The following is a 27042-nucleotide window of genomic DNA, read 5'->3' on the forward strand; positions in this document are numbered from 1 at the left end:
CTATCTTCGGTGTCGTCCCGATAACTGAGAAGATGAAGGAGGCGCGACTGAGATGGTTTGGTCACGTCTTGCGGCGGGAGGAAGATTCTGTTGCCAAAACCGTTCTGAAGCTCGACGTTTCAGGAGTGAGGCCGCGCGGGAGGCCAAAGATTCGCTGGTTAGACCGTGTGAAGCTGAATATGATAGATGTACGTTTGTGTACGGCTGATGCAATGGATAGAACCAAATGGAAGACAAGAAGCAGAAAAGCGGACCCTGCAACAACGCGGGACAAACGCTAGGAAGAAGAAGAAGAAGAAGAAGATGTTATGCGCGCATTACTTTCCCACATTAGCACTAACGTTAGAAAAATGAGGTTACTAGCGCGAGAGTTCGGCAAGCCTCATCCCTGCTAGCTGCAAGCTTGCTTGGAACCTTTGTACTTTGCTCATCCAGAGATAAAGCGCAATAAAACGAATGAAAGGTTGTGTAAGACAACGAACACCAATACGCCACTGTCACCACTCTGTTGGAGATAGAGCACCAACAACAACAGAGCTGCATACCATGACACATTGAATTCGTCACCGTGCTTCATTAATAGATTATGCGCGTGTGGGAAAGTGCGGGAGGGTGTGGCGCAATCGGCAACAGCTCTGGTGTAGCTACACTGTCAATGGTTCGAAACCGCCCTGGTGCCAACCGAGTCCTTCATCCTTCCTGGATCGATAAATTGGTGCCACGCTTGTCTGAGAGGATAAAAACATTCACGTGTCTATCGGCTAGGCCCCGCAAGCTGTTGGATATGCCAACACGCGTTCTAAAACTTCAACGATAATGAAGTGCAGTAAAACGCATTGGCGCATCCCAAGTGGATTGATACGCGAGTGACTTTATGTTTTTATTTACAAGAAACTATAGCTGTTCAAGCATAATTCAAAATCAAAAGGGTACGATAAAATTGGACTAGTCGTTTACTTCAAAATCCATCGCTTCCGTGCGAGTAAATGGCTTCTAAGGCGAAATAATTCGAACTTTACATTAGCTCGTTTTTATCAGAACAAGGTACAACTGCATCTTGGATGGTTGTGGAATTACACTCTGTGCCAGGATCAAGCGTGTTTCTACGACACGATTGCCCCAAAAACGACTCCTTCCTGCTCTCATACTAACCTAGTTGCTAGTGATTAAATGCGATAAATGAAAACTTGAAAAAAAAAATAAATCAAACAATTTACTAAATAAGTTGGAGTAAAAGTGGTGTAATATAGCAAACAAGAGCAAAATGAATGTATATGAATAGGAGTAAATTTGAAACATATGTGCATGATCTAAAAATGATTTTGGCAATAAACACCGAACATTATTGTAAATAAGCGTAGGACCAGATACGTTGATATTAACGTATTTGATACGTTGCTATTAACGTTTATAGCTACGTGTAAAAAAATAGGAGAGCAATTAAGCTGCGTTTTTTTAGAGAAAGGATAAAGTAATTCAATGTTTTATTAGACCCTCTGGTTATTCAAATAGTTGAGAAAATGTTGGGACTTTTGGTGAATTCACCAGCGTTTTCTTAACTAACTTTTTTAGAGAACGCTAGGAATTATGAAAAAGTAGGACGAGATTTTACTAGGAAACATCCTCCACTGTAATGTATTTTAAATTGAGTAAGCTTCATGAAATGTCTGCTGAGTTATTGCTTTGTCACACAAATTTTCACGCGCAGACAAAAATCCGAATTTTAACATTTTGACTTCCTGCACGACAACACTAGTGCGATTGAAAGATAATCCGCCATCTTTTGAAAGAGTATCAACGAAAACCCTTAAATGTAAATTTTGATCCCTGCAGGTGCCCGAGTTCTCTCGAAAGCTAGAACTTGGTTTAAAAAAAAACTAGGAAAGAAAGGAAGCTAGAAGAAAGAGAAAAATCACCAAAAGATTGCACCAGTAAAGAAAAAACATGCCTCTATGAAACGGCAAAATTGCACTGCGTGAAATTCGCTGTATGCGTCATTATTCAGCAATTCGTGCAGCCAAGTTTGCACTACTTTTGCCCCTATTTCCAGTCGTAGATGTCTTTTTTTGCGCAGCATCGAAATTTCCTTTTCTGAGGCTTCACAAGTCTTAATTGTTGAATGAAGAGTATGGATATATAATGCATGAAAACACATCAAAGTAGATATAAAATAATATATGAATGAATATCATTTAATTCTTTTATGCTAAATGGAAATATGAATTTTCTGTCACGGATTGATAGCTGACCGTGTTTTAATGAAAATATTGACTCTCCGCACTACCAGCACGCCCAGTTATCACTAGGCCTCAAAAACTACTACGATAGTAACTTGATTTTTTAAAAGGACCATAACTCTTGAATAGGTACGTCTATTTTATACGATTTATTTAAGATTTCATTATCTCCCAACTTTTATCACGTCGTTTATAAAGCATCACGTTTATTCAAGTATTCGGTGTACCTCAATTTGTACTCATATTGACAGCTGACTGTAGACACCGAATTCAATTTTGCACGGCTTCAAAAAGCGAAGCGATGACCCGAGGAACGCACTACATAATCCCATTGTCAGATTCTCTGTTCAAGAATCAAGTCTCCTTTTTTTCAGGATTTCCAGCTGGTGGACTGGCAGCTGTGATTACACGGAGGCACACGGCGCTGAAGGGAGGTAAGGAGCGGTCAGCCGGTTTTCATGGGTACCTCTTGTCGCGCACCCAGTCTTCCTCAACCATTCATTCAAATATCACATCATTTCGTTACAGAGACTAGTGTTGACTATAGCCCCCATTTTGCTCCCACCTCTCTTACTATCCCTCCCTCCTTCCCCCTCTCCCTTCCTCTCGTTGAGAAAAGTAAAAGTGCATAGGTACTAACAGCGGATTTTACCTCCAATAATAAAATCGTCAAGAGGATTCATCACTACTTACGCTTGCCCATATTGAGAAGCTGAGAGAAGGATAGAACATGTGCCTCTTCACTTGTATAGTATACAGCACTATTTGGATCAGGACTTTCAAAGTAAATAACTGTGTAGATATCCAGTCCATGTTTTATCGCTTCTTCCACCTAAACAATGAAATAAATATGGAAAGAAGTAACGAAGTGGACAGTAGTGATAGCTGAAGACAGATAAAAATCTGAATTTTAAGCTTCAGTAGGAAGCAGGTCAAAGTCATCTGTTAAACTAGTACACGAGATTTTTTGTTCTCATCTACAAAGTGGATTCATAGCGCGGTGTTCAAAATTGTTGGAGAATGGAGAAATCTAGCATAATTAGAACTGGACGCACAACTTGTAACAATAAACAAGAGGATTTGCTGGTGAACACTGAATGAATTCGAACAGAATCTATACTAGAGCTCGTCGTTGGTAACAAAGCGAAGATAATTTAGACAGCAAAGACTACCAAAACTTGCTATTTAAAAATAGACGACCAAATTAAAAAAAAAACCTTTGGAAGCAGATTCTCAGAAGTAATTACTACTTTTGCCGAGACCTCTTTAACAGCGAATTCTACAGCCTCCTCTCCGAGCGTTGCGTAGACTGTTACGACTAAACGACTTCTTGAACAGTTTGTTTCCAAAGACAAAATGGATATTTTTCGACAGCTAGCAGGTTTCGATTGACGCACCTGGAAAGCAACTTTTGAAGCATCCTATTGCAGTTGTCATCCACTCCTCCCTTGTTTCGGCAAATAAAACGACCTTATCGTTCTTCTGAAAAGAATATTTTAGAAGGAGGAAGTATTGCTAAAACTTTGTGCTTATCTAAGAGAGCTTCACAACGTAATGAGTGGCTCTCATTTGCTGAGAGAATAATGGAGAAGGAGATCCATACATCAAGGCCAAGCGAAGAGAGTCCAGATGCGACGAGATTTGTTCTCTTGTCAACTTCTTCGAAGGATTTCCAGTGATATTCGCCCATTTCCCACTGCAATTCTTCAGTTCTTCTCACATGATCTTTGGTAATCGACTTTTTACCCTTACCTATACCAAACATTGCGTTATGCAAAATTATGAATTGACCATTATAACTCATAAGGATTCATTAAACACTCATTGTTGTCATAACATGGTTCCCGAAGAATTTAACATAAGAAGGTGCCTTTATAGCTGCAAAGATTCTAGCTCTGTTCCATTGTCTTACATCAATTACTTATTCATTTAGGATACTGAATGTTTTGCAAAAGGCACGGTCAGGCTCAAACGTGTGATGGGATTTTCCCACCGGGGGTCGTGTCGTAGAGGCAGGGGGTTGCAAGGGAAGGAGATCGAAAGGAGTGTGCGGTGGGCAGAGGTGAATGGAAGATAACATGATAACCAGGACAAAACACTACGTAGCATTAGATAATTACATGCATTATATAGTAAAATAAATGATACAATAAACAATAAATACCAACAATACAAAACAACAAATAATAATAATTGATTACAAAAAACAAAATATATTTATTTTCAGGAGAAGGACAGTATGGAAGCCCCAACATTTTCTTTTGAAAATGTACAACGAGTTGACAATGCAACTATGGGATGACATGTTCGACACCCCGCTGAGTCAAATTTTTTGCAAAACAGACAGGAACCTGAGACCACTTCTACGAGATGAAAATTTTAATTCTGTGAGTTTCAGCAGTTTAAAAGTGGATCGAGTGGAATTTAATGATCCGAAAAGCTTAGAATCTGTGCACATTATTAGGTCTGGGAGATCGCGAAGAACTTCCCTATAAGGAGATCAAACGAAATATTTTAAGTAGTTCTTCAGGGAAGAAGGTTTGTTCCTAAAAAACAAAAAACAACAAAAAAAATCCTGACTTTTGCTCGCTCGCCGAAAAGTTTACGAACTTGAACAAGGTCTAATAACTCGCATATTGCTGTTGTCGAGGCTTTCTCGTTTTTTTTTTTGGAAAGTAGATTTGGAAGTTTTCGACTTTTTTGAACTATTCCCATCTAAAATTTGAAAGAACCAGACGGTCCAGAGAGGAGACAGTGTGCAGAATGGGGTTTTCTAAGACCACCTATCTTAATATATGGGTGATTTTTTTTTGGAATGGGAAGACTTGCCAAAATCCTGACTTTTGCTCGCTCGCCGAAAAGTTTACGAACTTGAACAAGGTCTAATAACTCGCATTAACTCATAGTGAAGCAGATCACCTCCAGCAGGTTATAGCCGAGAATTTTCCCTATGAGATGCTACATCCATCGATTTCTAGGGCCTCGCAGTTTTTCAAAATTTTTGACTGTTAAATTCTTCATCTTTTAGAAATGATTTCAAGTTTCTAACTCTTTTGCAAAAATTTGACTCAGCGGGGTGTCAAACCTGTTCGTCTCATTGTCATATTGTAGGAACAGAATATTGATTTTTTTTTTTGACTTTTTTCGCCGTTCTTTTCTAATTCTACCTACATATGTTCTTTGACTTCTCTTTTTTGTTGTAATATGTGCTTTATTCAGTATCCAAAGATATTTCAAAGATTTTAGGAAAAATAGAATAGAATAAAAACGGAAATATTTCAATACCAATATTTGAACAACATTTCAGCAAATTTGATTTTTCTTCTACTTGGTGTTTATTCGCTTCTGTCAGCTACCGAATTTCACATTTGCCTATTGTTCCTCGGCTAATTTTCAATTTTTCTTTTTCGAAACACATGAAATACATTGTATTGGAAGCAATCGAGAACGGTTGCAGGAGCGTTGGAGAAGGAGAAGAAGGGAAGGGAGGGGGAGGGGGGTCGTATTCGAGAGTGTCGTGTCCATCAGCACGCTTGACTCTGCTGACGATGACTCTTAGTCAAAAAACGAAAAAAAAGCGGATATCATAACACGTGACAGCAGTCCAATCGTAGTAATGTGGTCTATTTATCTAGCTTATTTTGAACTTCGGGGAAAGAGTGCTAAAGCACTTATTTCCTAAATTACCAAGGGCTACGAATTACGGGAACATGCTCTTATGTACTTGCGCCTTGAGGATATATGAAATTTATTGCAAACAAAAAGAAAAGAGAAGAGAAAAGTGACGTTGTAAATGAATATCCGTAAGGTGGACGTTATCATGAACGTTTTGATACCTCACTGTTCGTTAGAAAGCTCTAAAATTTTTGGAACTTGGCGGAAGTGTAACATTTCAAGTTGATTAAAAAAAAACTTCCCAGCTAGAAAAATCCTAGTATGGGATTCATCAGAGATCTATTCATTGTCGATCAAAATACACAACTTGTTTGGATTCTTGAAAAGATTTCAGCCACGTTAAATTTGTCAGCCTTGACACTTGGTACTTTTATAGAACCTTCTCTTCCCTCTAAGTTGCAATATCGGAATTAGCAAACTATGGGAGTTCTAAATAGATTCTTAGAAACCGAAGTGAGGGAAATTCTTACTGTTTTAAAACTTTTTTTTTTTCAAAATCCCTTAGCTCTAACAGATTTTCAAAGGCTCCGTCTGGTATTTCACGTTACAGCAAGGCGATAGTTTCACTGTTTTGGAACATCATGGATCCAAATAAACGTGAAACAAATGGAGTAACGGCACATCCACGGAATAGTTAATAATGAAAATGAGAACGAAATGCTTTAAAAAGCTTGAGAAGTAAGAATGTTTCTAATGATGTAGGGAAAAATTAAACAGGGTACGAAGGAAAAAAATGGGAAAAAACGCGGAAGCGAAGAAAGAAGTTTTATTCGTTTTCTGGCGAAGAATTGTTGTGGCTACAGCATACAGTTCTTACAAAATTGAATTTACAGAGGAAATATTAGCTAAAATTACTACGGATTATTAATACTTAAACACTACATAGCTAGTAGCTCAGGTTCCACAAACAAACCACTGTAACGTATTTTGTGTGCAGTTCTAGGTGAAGTTTCTTGACAAGGCATTTTCTTTCATTTGGTCTATGTGAATGATATGTACAAAACAAGAATAGCATCGGAACTGTAATGCTAACTCCACCTATGCACAAAATTTTGTGCTGGTTTTGAAATCAATATTACCTTTTCAAAAATCTTGCCGCTCGTCTTCTTTTCTTTGCTAATAGACAAGACTTCGCGAGTTCCAAAACAATCACTTCTTTGAAACTTCCTCAAAACATCTGAGTGAAACAAATCTATTGAAGAAAACATTTATTACTTCTACGTACCTAACTGCCTCATTCCACTGATCTGCAATAGTTCGGCAACAATCAAAAGTACTGATTGCCAATTCCCCATTTATCGTACTAACATGCCTCCATGCAGACCTTGGATCATCGTTTCCTATCGGCCTAGCCTAAAAAATCAATATTAACTGGAGCGAACAAGAATTATTATTACAGTCTGTGTGTGGCAGAATCGTAATCAATTGTATAGTGCTAACAGTTGTATTTTGAGAGCAATAAAGTCCGATCGTCTTTGAGAGCTACTTTACAACAATGGTTGTAAAGTATTAGGTTGGAGTTCTATGGGAATGATTGTTTTGATCATGAATAACTTCAACAACTTCTTGAGGTTTCTCTCTGAGTTAAATCTATTGCAAAGAAGAAGACACCTCTTCAAGATCTGATCTTACAACTGCATGGGACTGTTATATCCGTATAACAACCTCCTTCCTTTCAAAAAATTTGTCGTTCCCATCACCTGTATCACTAGAAGGTATTTCCAACTTATACAAACTGAGTCAAATTTAAGACCTAGAACGCAGAAGCTCAACACCTTTTCTTCGATCTTCAGAAATTATTTTAAGGAATTCAGATGAAATTTTGCAGGATTGATGAGATGAGGATGTGATTCAATCAATTCACTTTTTTTAGTTTTAATTCCTGTCAGAGAAGAAACCATGCTTCTCAGATGCAGATTCAAAGATTATATATAGTTGTTTACTTATACATGTACACATGTATAAGTAAACAACTATATATATATATAATCTTTTAGTCTTTTAATGGGGTCGCGTATACGTATATATATATATATATATATATTATATATATATATATACGTATATATGCATACGTACTTATATACGTATATGTATGCGTATACGCGACCCCATTACATTATACATATATATACATATATACGCCGCCCCATTATATATATATATATATATATATATATATATATATATACCAGTCTGAGCGTCCGGCTAAAGGACTTCAGGCTTTCTGTAGTGTTTGCTTCGCTCGCTTTCACTGATCAACGAAAATTAATATTAATGCTATTAGTTCTATGAAATTGGACTTGTGTATCTCCAGCAATCCTTCTTCCTTTTTTATATTATAACTAAATGCGAAAGATTTCATAGTCTTCTTTTTAAACGCGTCACTTCTACATTTGCAGAACATTCGAGCTTCAGCTTCAAACACTCCTTATCAATATATTATAGACAATATTTAAAAGTATCTTGCGAAATATGGGATTTTCTCCTGTTTTCTAAACGGTTATCAAAGAGTGGTGTTTTGGCATAAAATAACGTGACATCATCCTACTGATAAAGATAGCGTTCCACGTCAGATCACATAAACATCCTGCTGCTATTTAAGCAGCCGTTTTCATGCGCGTTTCCACTTTCTGAGAACGGCACGCTACCAACTTGAGGCAAACGAACAAAGAGATAGATACGCTGAGTAGTCATGAAGGTGAAAAGCAACGCGCCCAGTGGCCACGGCTATGAAACGGCTTTAATCATTTATCTTTTGCGACATGCACGCGAAGTTATTGCGCACCATTTCGATGCCGAGGGACCCGTCTCACCCCACGTTATAGCTATCTGGCGCCGGCGCACCAATCCGACGCCGTGGGACCCGTCGCACCCCGTATTATAGCTATAAAGCGCCAGCGCGCTAATCCGACGCCGCTGGACCCGTCTCACCCCACGTTATTGCTATCTGGCGCCGGCGCACCAATCCGACGCCAGTGGACCCGTCACACCCCCTTCTATAGGTATCTAGCGCCGGTGGACCCGTCGCACCCCTTCTATGGGTACCTGGCACCGGTGGACCCGTCGCACCCCTTCTATGGGTATCTGGCGCCGGTGGACCTGTCGCACCTCCTTCCATAGGTATCTGGCGCCGGTAGACCCGTCGCACCCCTTCTATGGGTATCTGGCGCCGCTGGACTCGTCGCCCCCTTCTATGGGTACCTGGCGCCGGTGGACCCGTCGCACCCCTTCTACAGGTATCTGGCGCCGGTGGACCCGTCGTACCACATATTATGGCTATCACTCACACACACACACACACACACACACACACACACATGCACGCACGCACGTACACACACACACACACTCACACACACACACACACACACACACACACGAACTAAGCTCGTTATTATATATCATGATATATATAATGGGACGGCGTATACGAGGTCTCATTGCTACCTGCAATACGTATACTCGAGTACAAGTTATATAGCTATGCTGTACAAGTTATATCGCTCATAGGTACCATATGTCATAGGTTAGCGTATGATCAAACATTTGAGTATACGCTCTGGGGACCTGTGAGCTATATAACTTGTACAGTTATATGGTGGAATTTACTCAGACATTGCAAAAAGACGCTGCTTTCCAGAACACTCCAAAATCCAACACCGAAAGGTCATATACAAGAAGGAGCCCAGAATCTTTGGCAACAACACACGGTTTCGTTACGCTGAGCTGCCAGACATTCTCAACCTAAGGCACTCGGGTCAGCCAGTGTCGATAGCCACTTCACGCGAGACGCCAAGTCTTGCAGGATATGGAACAGTGACGAATGTGCGAGCTCTTGCCGTAGATCGAGAAGCTAGGTAGAGCTGCGCTGGAAGGCGACACGCTCCGGCGAAGACATGGGGAACTGGGTCAAGTGGTAATACCAGCCCGCCGATTAAGTCAAGAAAGTTATATATATATATATATATATATATATATATATATATATATATATAATATTATATAATAACTGGTAACGCTAACTTTCAAACTTCTTGAGGTCTTCGCTTGGTGCTCGCCTTCAGTGGTCAATAGCAATTCAATGTGAGGGCGTTTGCTGTTTGCGTTTGTGTAGGTTTCTGCCACCAAACTACACTTGTTTTTATTGCTGAAAATGCTTCTTCTCGTTCTTTTCTTTCTGAAGAGTAAGGATTGTTAAAAGTGCTAGACCCCATGAGTACTCAAATTTGATCTTACATCTACGATGTCATTACAATATCGGAGCCCTTCTCGTCATCTTTAAGTTAACGTTAACAACAGTTACCAGATTGTAGAATAATGTGCTAACATGAAATGTGAACGCCATCACCATAATGCTTAAGATAACTGTCAAGCGTCAGATTACGTAAAGTACTTGCTATTACTAAAGGGGCCATCTAAATGCCAGTGTCTAATTTCTAAGAAAAATATCTGACAAATCATGGGAGAGAAACGTATAGAGAAGTGGAAAAACGGAGGCGTATATTGGGTGGAATTCTAGTCACTCCGTTTTACTACTTTGAGGGGTTAGCGAACCAATTCAATGCTGTGAGACCCGTCACATTGCCTTCTGGCGCCGACGTATCTAAGTGACGCGTGGAACCTGTTCTACCACAGCTCATTACTTTCTGGCAAAAAGATGTGATGATGCTCAAGAGCTCAACTGAAACGCGGAGAAAAATGAACTCAACGATTAAACTAGACAGCTTGTTATACGATTAATCTTAACAGTTCTTTCACAGCAGCATGAAAAAACGGTGCACTAGAAACGTTGTGATTGTCTACGAATAAATTACGGAACGAATTAGTTAACGTGATCCATAAAAAGAAAAATTACCAAACAAACAAATTAACTCGGTGTTGAAGTACTGGAAAAATGAGAACTCTAAAATAAATGGAAGGGAGAGATCGCCCTAATATTGAGCATATCGTTCACATCTTCACTGATCCAAAGTGGATCTTATGAAATATGGTGTGCTCAGTTTTTTTTTTCTACGAATGATCTAAACAAAAGTTTTCAACCTATCTCTGCAACCGAGCAACTAAACATATTTACTTCTCCGCGGAGTTGGAGGCATATCTCCTCGTTGAGTAGTCTCTTTCCCTAACATCTGAATGCAACTCTCAAATCTTCCCACATACCCGTGCACATGTTGTCATTGGTTTAATGGCGGAATGCTTATATCTATGCAGACAGCGACCAACGATGCAACCCACTGAATACTGTAAATGAAACTGGAGAGGAACTGACCTTAAGAACGTGCGGCAGAAAAGGAGTTGGTAGAGTTCGGGTCCTTGTCAACATGAGTATGGCAATGAACATCTCCTTCTATGGAACAACTGACGACCAGAATCGGACGTTTGCGGATGAGAAGAAGTAGATCCGCACCAGATTCGACTTTCTTCGTCGCTTACGCTCCAACATCAAGCTACGAAGAAGGAGAAGTCGAAGCTTCCTATGGACCTGGAGAAGGTCTGCAGAGAGGATCATACTCTCCTCAAGGTCATAATTGGTGATTTCAATGCCAATATTGGCCTCAGAAGAACGCCTGGAGAACTTCACATCAGGACCCTCGGGTTTTAATGAAATGAGCAAGGAGAGAGGTTTTCTGAGTTCATCATGACGACTAAGACCACCCATGACAACTCTCAATTCCAGAAGCCCTCCTCTCTGTGCCGGACGTAGAAGTCATGCGATGGAGGTATCATAATGAAATTGACCACATCATCATCAGTAAAAGGTTTTGCCTGGAAGATGTTGCTGTTGTGCGAAAGTTCTATATAGGTCGGACCATCGCCTCCTCTGTGAAGAAGATTTCCCTTCACATGGAGAGAAGAGAAAGCTGCGAAGTTCAGAGAGAAAAGTCCCAGAATTTAACATTAACTGGGATCTCGTCGCAACTCTAGCCTTCTCTTGAGAAGATACCGCAAGGACAACGTCGACAAGGAATACTATAGGCTCGTTGAACACCTTTACGACTGCACGAGAAAAGCTCAGACTTCTAAAGCCACCAAGTGACGCCTGTCTCCGGAAACTTTTGGGCTAACACGCCAGCGTGGAGCAGCATGAGCCGCAGGCCACAAAGAACTCACGTCACAAGGCTTTGCAGTGAGGTGATAAGAGAAGACTTCAAAGAGAGAAGAGCAGCAGTATTGGTTGAAGCTATAGAGACGGGAAAGGGCCTTTGCTGCCTTCGCTGAAACTTGGCCAATCCTAATATGAAGATGACTGTTCACCAGAACCTGAATGGAACAACCATTGCATTCAAGAAAGGAATGAAGAAAATCAACCACGACTTCTACTCTGATCTCTTTGACAGCCAGGTCCACTACCCTCTTCATTATCCGAGGGGAGGCAGACATGTAATGTCCTTCTTTTGTGTCTTGTTCTTCCTTCTGATCTACGACATGTTATCATGCCGCTAAGAACTTGTACGGCACCCCGTCCCGAAAGGATAATATCCGAACAAGTGAGGAATCTTCCGTCAGTTCTTACCAACACTCTAGCGAGACTTTTTGCGCGTTATCTGTCCGAATGCATAGCTGCTAAACAGTGGAGGACCAGCAAGACCGTGTTGTATAATAAGGGAGATTTACATGATATCGGCAGTTATCGCGCAATCTGTTTATTATCCGTCATCTAAAAGCTCTTTGCAAGACTGATCCTTAACAGGATTGGAAAATGTTAGATGAGCCACGCAAGCATGCAGGGATTTGGAAGAGATGGAAGAGACACGATTGACTACATTGCACTATTTCGAAACTTATCGAGGTTTCGCCAGAGTACAAGATGCCGCTCTATCTCACCTTCATCGACTTAAAGAAAGCTTCCGACTCAATGGAGACGGAAGCGGTCCAAAGCCATTGCGTCCTGCTCAGTACATTAAAGTACGTTGAGAGTTGTACAGTAAGTTCACAACCACACGTTCGCGATTCTACAAGAATATCATCATGGACGTGAAGATGGTCGGCAGCTGCAACATCCACGCTTTGTTGATGACATCTCTCTGATAAGATAGAGCATCATCCAAGCGGAGCGAATGTTGCCCGAGTTCGACGAAATATCTTCAGCTGAACCTGCAAATGACGATTTTTATGCGAAACGGATATGTCTCCGATGCCACATTTACGCTCAACAGGTCGAACATATCCGAACGTACCGTATTACGTATTATCACAGTAGGGAAATGAACATGAAGAACAAACTGACTACAAGCTGGACAGGAGGAAGGGAGCTGCTTGGGGAGTGTATAATGAATGAATATAATGGTGTGATGAAAAAGACCAAGAACACACTTGCACACTCTCTCAAACAGGCTACCTCTTCAACGTCACCGTAGTTCCTGCTTTGATCTATACTTCAGAAACCAGGGTACTTCGCAAGCAGAATGAGAATGAGGTAAACGTCATTAAACGGTCAATCGAAAGAGCGAAACTAGGAGTATCTCGCTATCGCATGTGAAGAACGGGATTCTAAGTTCTCTCCTACGTCAGCGATTGATCATTAGAGACACATTTGCCAAAGATAGTAAATTAAGGTGGGCCGGACACATGATGTGCTTCAACGGCAATCGTTGGATCGACGATTGGGTTCCACGCTGTATTATGGGCACTACAGAAAATCAAGGTGATGGTCAAAGGCATCTCAGTTTCATGCTCGAACATCCTATCTGATGGAGTACCACCTAAGTTTCTTTCTTCGGAACAACGAGTTGCGTCGAAGACCATGAAACAGACAGGGTGACTTTGAAACCCTTTGGAGCTACCGTCCCATATACCTGCTAAACGACGTTCACGAACACCACTCACATGCATATCATTGACGCCTGTTTAAGATCATCCACAAGAACGAGATTAGACGTATACAATTTTCAGTTGGACCTCATCCGAATTGTTCTAAAGGTAGTGAAGATTTGCTCAAAATGCCGTGTTTCCTTCGTTTGAACACTCACACACCTTGAGGAAGCCCTAAATAGCACAGAAACGAATATTACACTGTCAACATCTGGTCCCATTGGGCAGCCATGCTTGTTTCCCTCTCCTCTCTTTGAGGTCTCCTTTTATCGCTTCTCTACAAGGTCTAGTGAGCTTGGACGGACTTCGCGGTTGCCTGTAGGAAGCGACTTCACCGTGGCGTATTAGCTTTAGAGTTTCCGCAGGCAGGTCTCTCTTGGTGCTTTCTGAACTCTCTGCTCCCTCGGACCGTAGTGATGATGTCTTAGGAGCCATTGATTTCCGATATTGATGTTGTTCAATGACGATTTTTTTCCAAACTTTCCCAAACCCAGCGAATTGGAAAGGTTCTGGTCGATGACAGTTTTGGAATTACGCTTTGTCAACGTTGTGGTTTCCTTCCGTTTCCGAGAGAAGAAAAATCTTCTTCAGAGGCGATTGTCCAACCCTACAGAACTTTTGCACTAATTTGGCGACTTTGAAATTTTGCTGACGAAGATGTGGTCTACTTCACTGTCATGCCCTCACCAGACAAATCCTATGTCATTGCAGAGAGGATTGCTTCTGAAACTGCGAGTTTCAATGGATGGTCATAGTCGTCATGATAAAATTGGGAAGCCTAATTTTGTCGTTGATATTACCAACAATGAGCTTATGGGAGGTATGATCTTCTCTTCATAATTTTTTCTCTTCATAATCATAATTTCTTGTAGAAAGCTCTAAATTCCTCTTCTTCGCAACTTGATCTCCACCACGACTACTGTTTAAGATATTTCCGTAGGAGATTTCAATCGTAAAAACAACAATCACCTCCTCAGGAGTCAAAGCTGGCGTTGAGTCACATATTCTCATCTGCAAACGTTCGATTTGGGTGCAAAGCTGTTCAAAAGAGTCAATTTTATCTGCCATGTTCGCGTTGACGAAAGCACCAACATCACAACTCCTCTACCGTCGCATGTTCTCAGGAACAGTCCTACTCCGGCGTCGTACGCGACGTTCGGCCGGTGGCGCCATGTCAGTCCAATGACATTCTAGTAGATTTTAGTGGCTTGCATCATTAGATCTTCAATGGTCGTTTCCCAAGCAAGCGTATGTGCGTACTCCTTTCTCGCTCTGGGCACCTAAATCGTTTCTTCCTTCCGCTGCTGCACCCGATCTCCCTTCACGTCAAGAAACTCTCTTATCACTATATCAAGCGACCAATTTAAAATCCTTGGGCGGTTAGCTAACCTATAGTTCAACTAGTTTAGTTAATAAGAGATAGTTGCGCACTTATATAATGAACATCTAAAGCCTATTTCTTGAAATAAACTCTACCCACCATCCCCTCGCATCCAAGATACCTCATAGCACGCTTTTGGCAGGACTTATATTCAAAATACATGGATTGCTTGAAGCTGTTCTAGCAGAGCAAGAGCAGGGAATTTACCTGCGTCCCACGGCAGGCACAGATTCGCTTTTTGTGCACTAATCAAAAATGCAGGGGTGCACCTCATAGTCTCGCAACCAACGGGTTGGCATTTCTCCACCAAGGATTGTCAGCGAACCAGACGACTAAGCAACATAAAGCTTACACCTAACTTTTCACCTCTCTGAGACAACATATTTGAGTTGTTGAATGTATCTCCGGTTTTATTTGTTAAATGACATTGGTAAATTTGCCTCAAACCCATAATTTCTCAGAATGAATTCTTCTTAGTAAGTAGATAGGTATTTTATTAGATTGGAAAATAGGGAAACTGTTTGCGACATCTCCACAACGACCACTGTTTTAGATATTTTCGTAGGAGACTTCAATCATAAAACCAACAATCACTTCCTCAAGAGTGCTATAGATAGTTTGATTTTTGTACGAAAAAGAACTACAACAGGACAAAGGACAAGAGATATGTTGAAAGTGTCGTGAGTACTAATTGAAAACCTTGAGAAGTCTCACCTTTAGGCGCTGTGACATAGTTAGTTTCTCTGACGGGTCAGCGAAAATCTTGAACGGAACGAATACGATCACATCGTAGATTAAAAAAATGACCTAGAAAAAATAGCATAAAACATTATTACAAAGAGGAAAACTAGTCCTCACAGGAAAGATAATCGAACTTTTCTAGTTCAACACGATCAGATTTCCAGTAACTAGGTAAAAATGCAACCTTGAAGAAGTCATTTACATCCCAGTCAAGCTATAGCTTGTAGAGATGCACATCAAGCGAGTGAATTTTCTTTTTCATACTTGAGCCTGACCATTATTCTAAAAACTAGAGTGATTGTCCGATTTAAGTTGGACTCTCAGACCTCTTGTGTCGTTCGCTTTCATTGGCCGACAACAATTTTAATTTCTCAAGGGAACATCTTGGAAAATTTCTGCATAAGAATCAGGGTTGCCTTTTTTGCTAACACTGGTCCATATCGCTCTTTTCAGAAATGTAAGCACTGTTGGATGACATCTATATTCCTTCAGTACCACTATGACATCAAGACTCTCTTCATCTCATTTCCCAAGAGCATGTAGTGATGTGCTAGTGACGTGAACATCATCATCATAATGTTGAAGATAAATGTACGACAAATCGCGTAAACTGGTAGCTACTTCTAAACCGCAGATCTGAATGTGTGTATGTGATTACTGAAGAAAGGATATCACAAGGAAGAGGGGTACGTATAAAAGAGTGGGCATACGGAAATCCACTCTCACCAAACTTCACTACTCTCAAGAAGTCAGCGCACCTCGACGCCGTGAGACTCGTCTCACTACATCTGATGCTCATATGATTAGTTGACGTCGCGAAACCAGTATCAGTCTGCTTCATTCCTTTCTGCTACCGCCGCATATAACTGATGCCGAAAAACCCTCTCTACCGCACCTTACTACGTTCCTGCACCGGCTCATCTTAGTAATGCTGTACGACCCACCTGTTGAAATCTGAAGCGAACGCGCCTAAGGAACCGTTCCGTATTAATTTCTACTTGCCGGTGCCGGCTCATATGACTGATGCTCTAGGATCCGTCTCGCCGAACTATGCGGCCAACTCGCAAAGCTGACGTGTCGAGGAAAACATTCGAACCAACCTCACTACTTTCTGGCAAAAACATCTGACTATATTCAAGAGCTCAGTTGCAGACAACATATCACGAAACTGATGATGTTAGAGCCTCTGTAAACGAATATAAAATATAAAGTTCGGAGGTGTAGACTACGTGCATGAACGTGACCCCGCAAAGTTCGTCGTAGTCATCCTGGACAACGACGTAGGATGGCGTTTGTTCCTTTGATATTAACCTGACCTTAGCAATTGCGAAACAGCTGACAAGCAAGCTCTGTCTGCCAAATCTCAACCGTACTTCATCTCTATATAAAAGAACGTGCAATCAGCGTTTGGAGTTAGTTTTTCACCGTCTCAACCTTTTTCTACCTTGGTTCCGCGCAAAATCGCATGCATATTACAAGTACTTTAAGATCGGTATCAGAAACGGGCACGTTTCCCTTGCACTCTGTAGGGGGAATCCGCAACGCAAAATTTCTTCCTGTTCCGTATTCCAACATGAATAGAAAATGCGATTGCAAAATTTTCTTCTGCATTCTTCGTCTTTCAGACCTGCTATGTCAATTTTGGGTAGAAGAGTAACTTCTTGGTTCCTCTTCTGGTATCTTTTCGTATCCTAAAGCTGAGAAGAACCTGACACTGGTCATAGTCGAATGCAACATCCAAAACTGCTCCAGATTTGCGGATATCCGGCTGAGGAATGTTCATTGTCAGAACGTCCTCGAGCTGAAGCTCTCATATTCCGTCTCAAAGTCCTCATCTCAAAGCTCTCATCTCATCGTCTCAAATTCTCATCTTCCTCTTGAGCTGCTCTTCAGGCGTCAAAAGGGTTGGTCCTTCCAATGATTCCTCTTAAACGTGGGAGCGATGATGAGGTACGTCTCTTCACTTGAGTCGACCAGTCTGTCACCATTATCCGACAAGCGCTCCGTTGAATAATACCATTTTCCTAGTACATCGGATTGTTGGTCAAGTCCCATCTTCGCATTTGCGTCGATTCCGACAATGATCACCTGTTGGCTGGGCATTTTAGACATCAATACATTGAGTTGATCATAGAAGGGGTCGTTACCATTGTTCTCAGCAGTTTCTGTAGGTACGTTGGCGTTTACGATCCAGAGTTTACGTTCTCTGCCATCCTGCAGTCGTTCAAAGACGCATCTTGACATCGAGCCAAATTCCTCCACCAGGTAGTTGTTGTTGTAGTCGCTCCTCACAGCTGTCGCGGAGCCACCTATGGTCTTTTCATCACCATCGCAGCTATAGATAGTGAAGTCACCGATATGATGACGGGTCGATCTCTGACGCGTGTTTCCTGCAGCACAGCAAGCGGCGCACGGAGATATCGCAGAGGCCTAAACAGAACGGTTTGACGGAGTTCACTCGACAGTGTTCGGCACTTCAGTGTGACGGAACGAATGGTTGTTGCCAAAGATTCCATGCTAATTTCAGGCAGTTGACCTTTCAGGTTGTCAGCTCTGGCGATGTATAGGACGACAACACCTTTCTGCAGCGTATGGGAATTTTGCACCATATAACTGCGCAGGTTACAGATCTCATGCGTTCCCAACGTTCCCAACACTCAAACGCCTGATTGCGCTTGGTGAAAGCAGGGCCACCACGAGCAGGTAGCAATCAGGCTTGCATACGCGGCCACTCTTAATATGTTCTTACATGTTCCATACATGATCTTACAGCTGTTGACAGTTATTTCATGGTAAAATACTCGGTTGTCACGCATGGAGAATAGCGCTTCTCATCTGTATGAAGTATTTTTGTGACACACAAACAAATACCAAAATACTCTCGCAAACTAAGCCTGTTCTTATATAGCATAACCAGTCTGAATGTCCGGCTAAAGCCGGACTTCAGACTTTCTGTGGTGTTCGCTCCGCTCGCCATCACTAGTTAAAGAAAATAAATTAATAATAGTAACATTTTCTGTAAAATTTAGACTAAAGATCCATAGTTTTCCTTGTAAACGCGTCAGTTCTACATTTGGAGAACATTCAAACTTCACCTTTAACCACTCTTTCGATACCAATGTAATATAGACACGACTTGGAATCATTACTCAAAGTATAGGATTCCCTCTTGTCTCCCCCAACGGTTACCGCAGAATGATGTTTCACATAAAATGAAGTGAATGACATCATCGTACTGATAAAGATAGCGTTCCACATCAGATCATGTACACAGTTGGCTACTATATAAGCAGCAGTTGGCACTCATGTTTCCATTTTCTGAAGAACGGAGGAGTCGTAGAGGTGAAAAAGAACGTGGAAAGTGGGTTCGACTATGAAGCGTTTGCAACGTCCAATTTACCTTTCGCGACATGCACACGAAGTTACTGTGCGATATTTCTAAACCACGACACAGCAATTCGACGCCGCAGGACCCGTCGCAACCCATTCTATAGGTATCTGGCGCCGGTGGACCCGTCGCACCCATTTCCACAGGTATCTGGCACCGGTGGACCCGTCGCACCCGTTTCCACAGGTATCTGGCGCCGGTGGACCCGTTGCACCCCCTTCTATACGTATCTGGCAGCGGTGGACCCGTCTCAGTCCATTTTGTAGCTATCTGACGCTTGGGCACCAATCCGACGCCGGATGGACCCGTCGCACCCCCTTTTTCAAATTTCGTGACACACAGACAAACACACACACATACACGCATACACACACATACACACATACACACACACACACACACACATGCACGCACGCACGCACGCACACACACACACACACTCATACACACACACATGCACGCACGCACGCACGCACGCACGCGCACACACACACACACACACACACACACACACGCACACACGCACACGGACTAAGCTCGTTATTATATATCATGATAATTCATTTTCCACCTATGGCTTCAAACAACTCCTCTCAACAGCTCATGTCGCAGGAAGAAAAATAGCATAATAATTCATCCTCCACCTCTATGGCTTCAAACAACTCCTCTCAACAGCTCATGTCGTAGGAAGGAAAATTCCACAAAAATGCAATTGAACTTTCAAACTTTGTAGTTCTTCTGTCACAAAAATGCAATTGAACTTTCAAACTTTGTAGTTCTTCTGTCACATCCTCTTTCTAGCAAACTCAAAACACGCCAAGAATTGCTAGGAACTCTCCTTAGTATATGAATGGAAGAACTGAGCGGTCCTATCACTTCTTTCACAATCTATATTCCATTACTCTACAGCATATGACAACTACTAACAGTGGTTCATTGTAGAATGCTAGCCTGTTATAGTGGCACACACACCAATTTGTGTTTATTATATAGCGTATCTTTTTTAGAATGTTTTGAACACGAATGCGATCTGTTCTCTCTATGTAATTTTCTACTAGATACGCGAAAAAACAATAATTTCGCCTATCCGCCAAAAAAAAAGTAAAAAAGGTAAGAGATTAATAAGTACAACTCTGACAAGCACGTGATGAGAACAAGTGAATACGCCAGCTTCACGGGGGCTGATCTTTTGAAAATTCTTGCAAGTTAGTTACATCCAGAGTTTATATCTTAGAAAAACACGAAGCAAAAAAAAAAACGGAGCAGACCTTTAGGATTGAAATGAGCGCCAAAACATAGAAAGGGCGCTCTTTCCCGTCAAGATCCTCGTTTATGTCGTTATCTCCCATCCCTGTAAGTGGAAGAACTCACAGAATTTTCTATAACTTCAACACCTGTTCGGACTATTGAGGAGTAGAATGGAAGTGTTCCTAACAGGTATAGAAACAGATTTCTAGTTGAAAATTTTCGAGAGAACTACAAAATTACTGGTTATCTTGGAGAATTTCGTGGCCATAGTGTGGAGCAAAGTAGAACGCGCACTAAAAGTAGAAAACAAGGTTAGTAAAGTACAAAGAACAAAGTATGGTCACATGAGGTTGCTGTAGAGATACGACATTGCTATGAGAGGAAGTAAATCATTTCTATGCGTTTTATGCATGACCGATGGTTATCATCCCAATCACAGATTATTCTCGTTAGCAAGTGAAAGCTAGGAGTTTCGGCTTTCAAAAAAAAAACTACACGGCAGCAAAAACTCCGGTAGAATGATAAAAAGGACTGCCATATGGAGTTAAAAATTGCAAAGACTAATTGAGGAATTTTGTGACTTAATACGGCTATGGAGTCATTCAACTTTCCATTGTCGAAATTCTCAAGATAGAGAGCTTCCAACGAGGGAAGATGTCACAGACGTTAGAAATGCACGGGAGCTGTATCAAGGCTTTTCTTGAGGATGTGCTTGCAATAGAACCCAGAGCAAAAATTGAGTAACTAAGCACTTCTCATTCGACTTCATAATCACTTAAATGTGAGTTTCTTTGTAAAGTAGAGCCACGAACAGGCTGTCATCAACAGCAGCTCATCGAGACACACTACGCTTTGAGCACACCACTATTACACATCATAAACACTACACCATCGATTTGTTAGCATCCACCAAAGTTACGACTAGTTGGTTTTAGCATGTCCAATCACGTTAATCCTAGCGTTAGCTCTTGGAAAGAAGCGAGAAGCATTCGTAAAGGTGGGTGGTGAGCGATTTTCTACTGTTTTCTGCCTAAAACTCGAACATTTTGGTGTGTTGTAAATGGAAAATGCGGACCTCGACAGTGAAAACAGCGTTGACACATCAAGGTGCGAAACAGAAAAATAAATAGAATAACGAATCTCAAATAATTGTTGTTTTACAGAGTGAGAAAGTGTAGAAAATGATCGAGTAGTATTTGCTAGATAGAATGTTTCGGTGAAGAACAGTTTGCAATTCATCAAAAAAAAAACTGTCTATATCAAGATCAGGAAAGATATGTCTGTAAGCAAGTTGTTCGTTACTCTTCCTGTGTGGGAAATAAAATATATAAACGAGCTAGTTGACTCGATAAAGGTTGTCACGTGAGGAAAAAGAAAATAAGGTGATTGTTTTGTGGAGAAGAACCAAAAGCAACCAAAGAAGAAGCAGCATCAAAAGTAATATTGTGATAATAGGTACCGATCTGGTTCAAAAATTCACGCGACTATGAAGATAAAGAATCACCTGAGTAAGTCATTTATAAGAAAACCGCGTAATCCCCCGTAAGCTGTGATTTAGAGAGTGACGTTCTCCCATAGTTCTCTTTTTCAAGGCTTCGATTCGTTAAAAATTAAGGAAGGGGGTCAGAGACACGCACCAGAGTGTACAACTGCAGTCGCCGAAAACCCGTTTTCCGAAAGTGTTCTCGAGAAGAGAGGCCTGTGGAAAGATGTGGGCATTTCGATGCGGTGAACGCCGCGTACCTTCGTTCCATAGTATTCGTACGTTTCTCCGACCAGCTTGATCTCACCTGCAATGAACGATATGGGTCAAGTTTTGTTGATCATATTTGTCGGGACTCCTTTGTGGCTAAAGAAAGGACTTCCTTGGGACTCATCTTAATTCAGAGACACATTTGAACAATTCGAGTTAGATTTTTGCAATGTTTTCAAGGCTCTGATTAATTTAATAAATTTTGCCTGATTTAGAGCCAGCATCTTCCAGAGGCACGAACTAAGCATATTCTTGACAAGATACGCGAGAATGGTCTTCAAAAGTAGTTTGAACTGCGAAATTTTTGAGATGTTGCTACAATAGTCCCTGCAATTGGCACCAAACTTGTGCGGCCGGATAAAAACTTTGACCTGATCCATTGTCTGGCACCAGCATGTGCTGGTTGCACACGCCTTCAAAAACCTCAAACGATCCTGAATTAGAGTTGAGTTGGGAGCCGCATCCTAAGAGGATTAACCAAAACCGTGCACTTTATCCTTTTGTTGTTTCTTGTTGCACTTTATCCTTTTGTTGTTGATTGTTTTTATCCTTAAACGCTAGCAAATGGTTTTAAAATAATAAAGTTGCAAAGATATCCTCTGCTCTTTAGTTTGCCAAAAAGTACGGGAGCAAAACTTAAATAGCTAGGAACTGTAGTGTAATCTTTAGAGCCAACACTACCGCTCTCAGTTGTGAATTCAAATCAAAGTATGGGCTTATATGTGTTGCCTTATCACCCTTGATAAAAAGGCAATATAAAACAATTTCTGAAATCAAGCATTCGTGATGTAACAAATACGATGTTATTTGAGAAATGAAAGAATTGAATCGATGACAGCAGCAGCGCTGCCTTCATCGATAGCCTCAAACCAAGTAGATCAACTGATGAATATTACTCTACCACCTGGCATTCGAAGGCACATTGGTGTAATTTGAATGAGATTTCTGCAATGTTTTCTAGACCTTGATTAGCTTTAACCTTGCAACATTGTCCAATAAAACACTACAAAACTTGTGTTTAACTGCATACCAGGAGCGGGTGTAGCGCAGTTGGCAAGTGGTCCCGCTGTCTACACGATCGATAGGAGGTTTGAATCCGTCTTAGTGCGAACCAAACCTTTCATCTCTGCTGCATCGATGTATTAGTACACGACCTGTCTGAAAGAATAAAATTAAGGACAAAGTATCTGTCGTTAATCAATCCGCCACCACGTTCACTTCAATTCAGAATCGTTTGAGGTTCACGAACGTGTAACTGGCCTATACAATGACTTGCACTGGCTAGCCGATGTGTCAAGTTAGTGTTTTATCCTTCTAGACAAGTCTGGTATCGACTGCGGAGGGATGAAAGGCTTGGTGAGCATTAGGGCGGATTCGAACCTCCGATCGGTTATGCAGGAAGCGGAACCTCTAACCGCTACACTACACCCGTCCCACTGAAAGAATAAAAACAGTAAATATCAAACTTGCCTCTATCGACTTACTAGTTTATTAAAACCAGGCTGGTGATCATAATTAGGATCATAATTGTCCGGGAGGATAAAAGCAATGAATTGATACATCGGCTATTTCCCACAAGCAAGGTCAAACGTGTGTTGAGAATTTCCCAATGGGGCGTCGTAAGAGGGGCGTCAGAGCAGGAGGGAGTCGTAATGCTTGACAGAAAAGGAGAGAAAATGAAGGGAACAAGGAGAAAAAGACGAGGGGATTGTCGATTTTAAATGCACATGTATTAAAGAATGCGAAATGTTAGAAAAATAGATGTCGCGGAGTATTTTTTTAAAAGATTTTGCTGGGATAATTTCACACCTTTTGGTCTGTTCCTAGCTTGAGGAAATACTAAACAAAGAAGAGCATTGAAATTAGGATAAATACGAGGTTGTGAGTGCGACAAAAAAAAGAGTGAAAATTACACAATGCGTTCTGAACAAACACATGCGACCTTGCTTTAAAGTAAGTTGGTCATGAAAATTTCGCCAAAAAGTAACAAATATTGAGTGTGAGAGGAGGAATCAAAACGAGTGAATATCTTATTTCCACAGTCAGTTGTCAATTTGAGGCAAACCATCAAATAACGAATTAAAGATAGCACATTATAAATAACACAACAGAAGTTGTGAAAATAATGAAATAGAAACCAAGATGTTTTAATTGCACGTGGCTAAATAAAATCTTGATCCTCTTAACAATTTAACATGCTGTCATAACCATCAAATCTAACATTACTAACTTCTGTACTATTATTTTATTTACAAGAAATAGAACTACCTAGAGATAACTTCGTATTGACTACTAAGAGGCCGTAGGAAACAAACTTCACTTCTTTCATTGTTAGATTATTGCTTCGGAACTCCTTCATTACAAACAATAAAATGTATTACGTACTCTATGGATGAGCACTTTATACATACAAGTGGGGTTTCTGCATTTAGTGTACGAGAGTTAAAAGAGCACATTTCTCATCCGACAGTGACCAATTTATTATCATCATTTGAAAAAGCAATTTGGATGTTGTTACTGAGCGAAAAAAGACATCTACACGCTCAATTAGGGATAAAATTAGAACAAAGTAGGCTCCACGAATTTCTAAATATTGACGCTCAAAGTGAATTTTATGCAATTGCTGGTTGCGATGTGTAGAGAAAGATTTCTTCTATATTCCTACAAAGTTTAGTGCTTCTAGATTTCCTCGTTTTTTTTTTGTTTTTTTTTTTTCATCCTCTATTCTTCGAGTTGTTCCCAACTATCTTTTGAGAGAACCAGAGCACCTACAGAGACCAAAACTTAGGTTAAGGGTTTTCCTTGATGCTCTATCCAAATATGGAATCGAATTTCTCAACGGCGCTGCCGTAGTCTCGAAACGGATAAAAGTGCGAAATCTCAGATTTTCGGCAATGCGTCAAAATTTGTGTGACTTCAAACAAAGTCCAACAACTCAGCTCGTAGTTAATAAAGGCAAATTTTGTTTGAAGTGTGTTGTAGAGGAAGATTTTTTGCTATGATGCTTCATTTTTACTTTTCTATAGTTAGTTTTCGTTCTTTCAAAAGCTAATTGAGAAAAAGTTGAGCAAAGATGCTGAATTTCTCACCTTTTTCTCAACTAGCTTCCAAACAAACCAGAGGGTCCCTGAAAATATTTCTTAACCTTTTGTAGCGCAAATCTTTCTCTAAAGAACGCAGCCACTTCTGTCTTCAACAGCCTCTTCTGTAGTCCGGTATTAATATTTATTTCAAGCTACTAAAATCTGACCAGTCCAGCAGTAATTTCCAACCAAGGCCTAGTTCTAATCGTTAAAATGACCTCTAAATAACACCTATATGCGGTGAGCGGCGCTCTAAATACAATTTTAGAAAGCTGTCGCTGAAGTGTTCTATTCAGTATTTTTACTCCTGTTTTGCAAAAATCAAGATTCTTCGAGGATCGAATTATTCATTGTCTGTAATCACTGTCAATGAGTAAAATTGTGCGTAGGAAGTAGAAAATGGTGAAAAATGCTTTTAGAATGCTAAATCGGTATAAATTCTTTTCCATTTTGAAAAAATGAAAAAATTCTGACGGGTATCGAATTCTCAACCGTCCTTTTTCATTGTCGATAAGTAAAACTGTGAAGAAATAGTAGGAAATGACGTAAAATTGGTTCTACAATGTTTTATTTGCTATTCTCACTCGCCGTATTTCAAATCAATATTCATTATAGTGGTATTTAATAATAATTGCTATATTATATTATTTTTGATTTATTATTAAGCGTCCAGTTTGTTTCTTTAATTCTGTTTATTTTAATTAGTTTTCATTGCTATGAGCAGCTATATTAATAAGAACGATATGAGGGGATCGTTTTCTGGAAGGTCTTCTATGCGGTGTCGTTTTCAGGAGGTTTTTTTTTCCCCAACTACACTCTTGACCACCAATTCATTGTATAGGCTAGTTACAAGTTCGCAAGCCTCAAAAAATTATGAATTGAAGTGAACGTGATGGCTCATCCCAAGCACATTAAATGACGCCAGACACTTCACACTTTGGATAGAGAAAGCCACTTTGCCTCAAATTTCTAAGCTAAAGTAGTGTTCAAAGACCGAGAAGGGGAACAATATCAAAGGGTGAATTATTGTGCCGACATGACTGATTAAAATCGTTCAAATCAGAGAGAAGCGCGGCGATGTCCGGCAATGGCAATGGCAATGTCTTCAATGTCCCCGCAGCAAGAGGTACCAACCAAGCCTTTAATTCGTCTGACGTCGACAGATTGGTACCAGACTTGTCTGTCTGAGAGCAAAAAAACACTGATTTGATATACCAGCTGGCCAGTGACTTACTTGACTTAATCGGTTGCGGGTGTCACAGCCTAACGCAGCTATCTGCATCTTTTCCGGAGTGTATCGTCCTAAAACAAGTCCGAGCAGATCCTGTTCGATTTCCATGTAGAGTTCGCATGGTCTCGGCTGAACGCCAAGTCTCTTCCGATCTTCCATTACCACTTCCGTCCAGAACTTTCTTTTACGATTAGGAGGCCTTTTCCAATCTGAGTCTGGAAACATTCTCAGGACAAATTGGACCAGAAGATATCCTCGCAGTGTGACCAAAAAAGCGATGGCGGTTTTTGATTACTTCAGTATGCCGGGCAAGATGTTGATGTTTTCCAGGTGTCAACCTCAGTACATCATATCTACTTCAAAGAAAAGTCCTTCACCATCAGCCAAACGTAGTCAATCAGCCGTCTAAGCAGCTTCCTTTCTGTGTCAAGACTCTCCATCACCGTAAGCGGTGATGGCCAAGTCTCCGATCCGTACATCATGACGAGGC

General features: G+C 40.9%; 1 protein-coding gene across 2 annotated transcripts; it reads right to left on the reverse strand.

Annotated features, from left to right (window-relative positions):
• RB195_025093 (uncharacterized protein) lies at positions 1-26711 on the reverse strand (the record flags this gene model as incomplete). Of its 2 annotated transcripts, XM_064213100.1 has the most annotated exons (12): positions 1-173; positions 2931-3069; positions 3455-3555; positions 3635-3719; positions 3841-3933; positions 6992-7079; positions 7138-7265; positions 15823-15915; positions 20506-20588; positions 22123-22275; positions 26358-26505; positions 26556-26711. In XM_064213100.1, the coding sequence occupies 12 exons, from the start codon at positions 26709-26711 to the stop codon at positions 1-3; spliced, it is 1440 nt and encodes a 479-aa protein (XP_064068981.1). The 2 variants fall into 2 exon arrangements, with proteins under 2 accessions (XP_064068981.1, XP_064068982.1); XM_064213101.1 differs by lacking the exons at positions 1-173; positions 26358-26505 and adding an exon at positions 23269-23308 and having other exon boundaries at positions 2923-3069.
• Positions 26712-27042: the final 331 nt, after the last annotated feature.

This window comes from Necator americanus, chromosome X (assembly GCF_031761385.1).
Source record: "Necator americanus strain Aroian chromosome X, whole genome shotgun sequence".
In the NCBI taxonomy this organism is placed as follows: domain Eukaryota; kingdom Metazoa; phylum Nematoda; class Chromadorea; order Rhabditida; family Ancylostomatidae; genus Necator; species Necator americanus.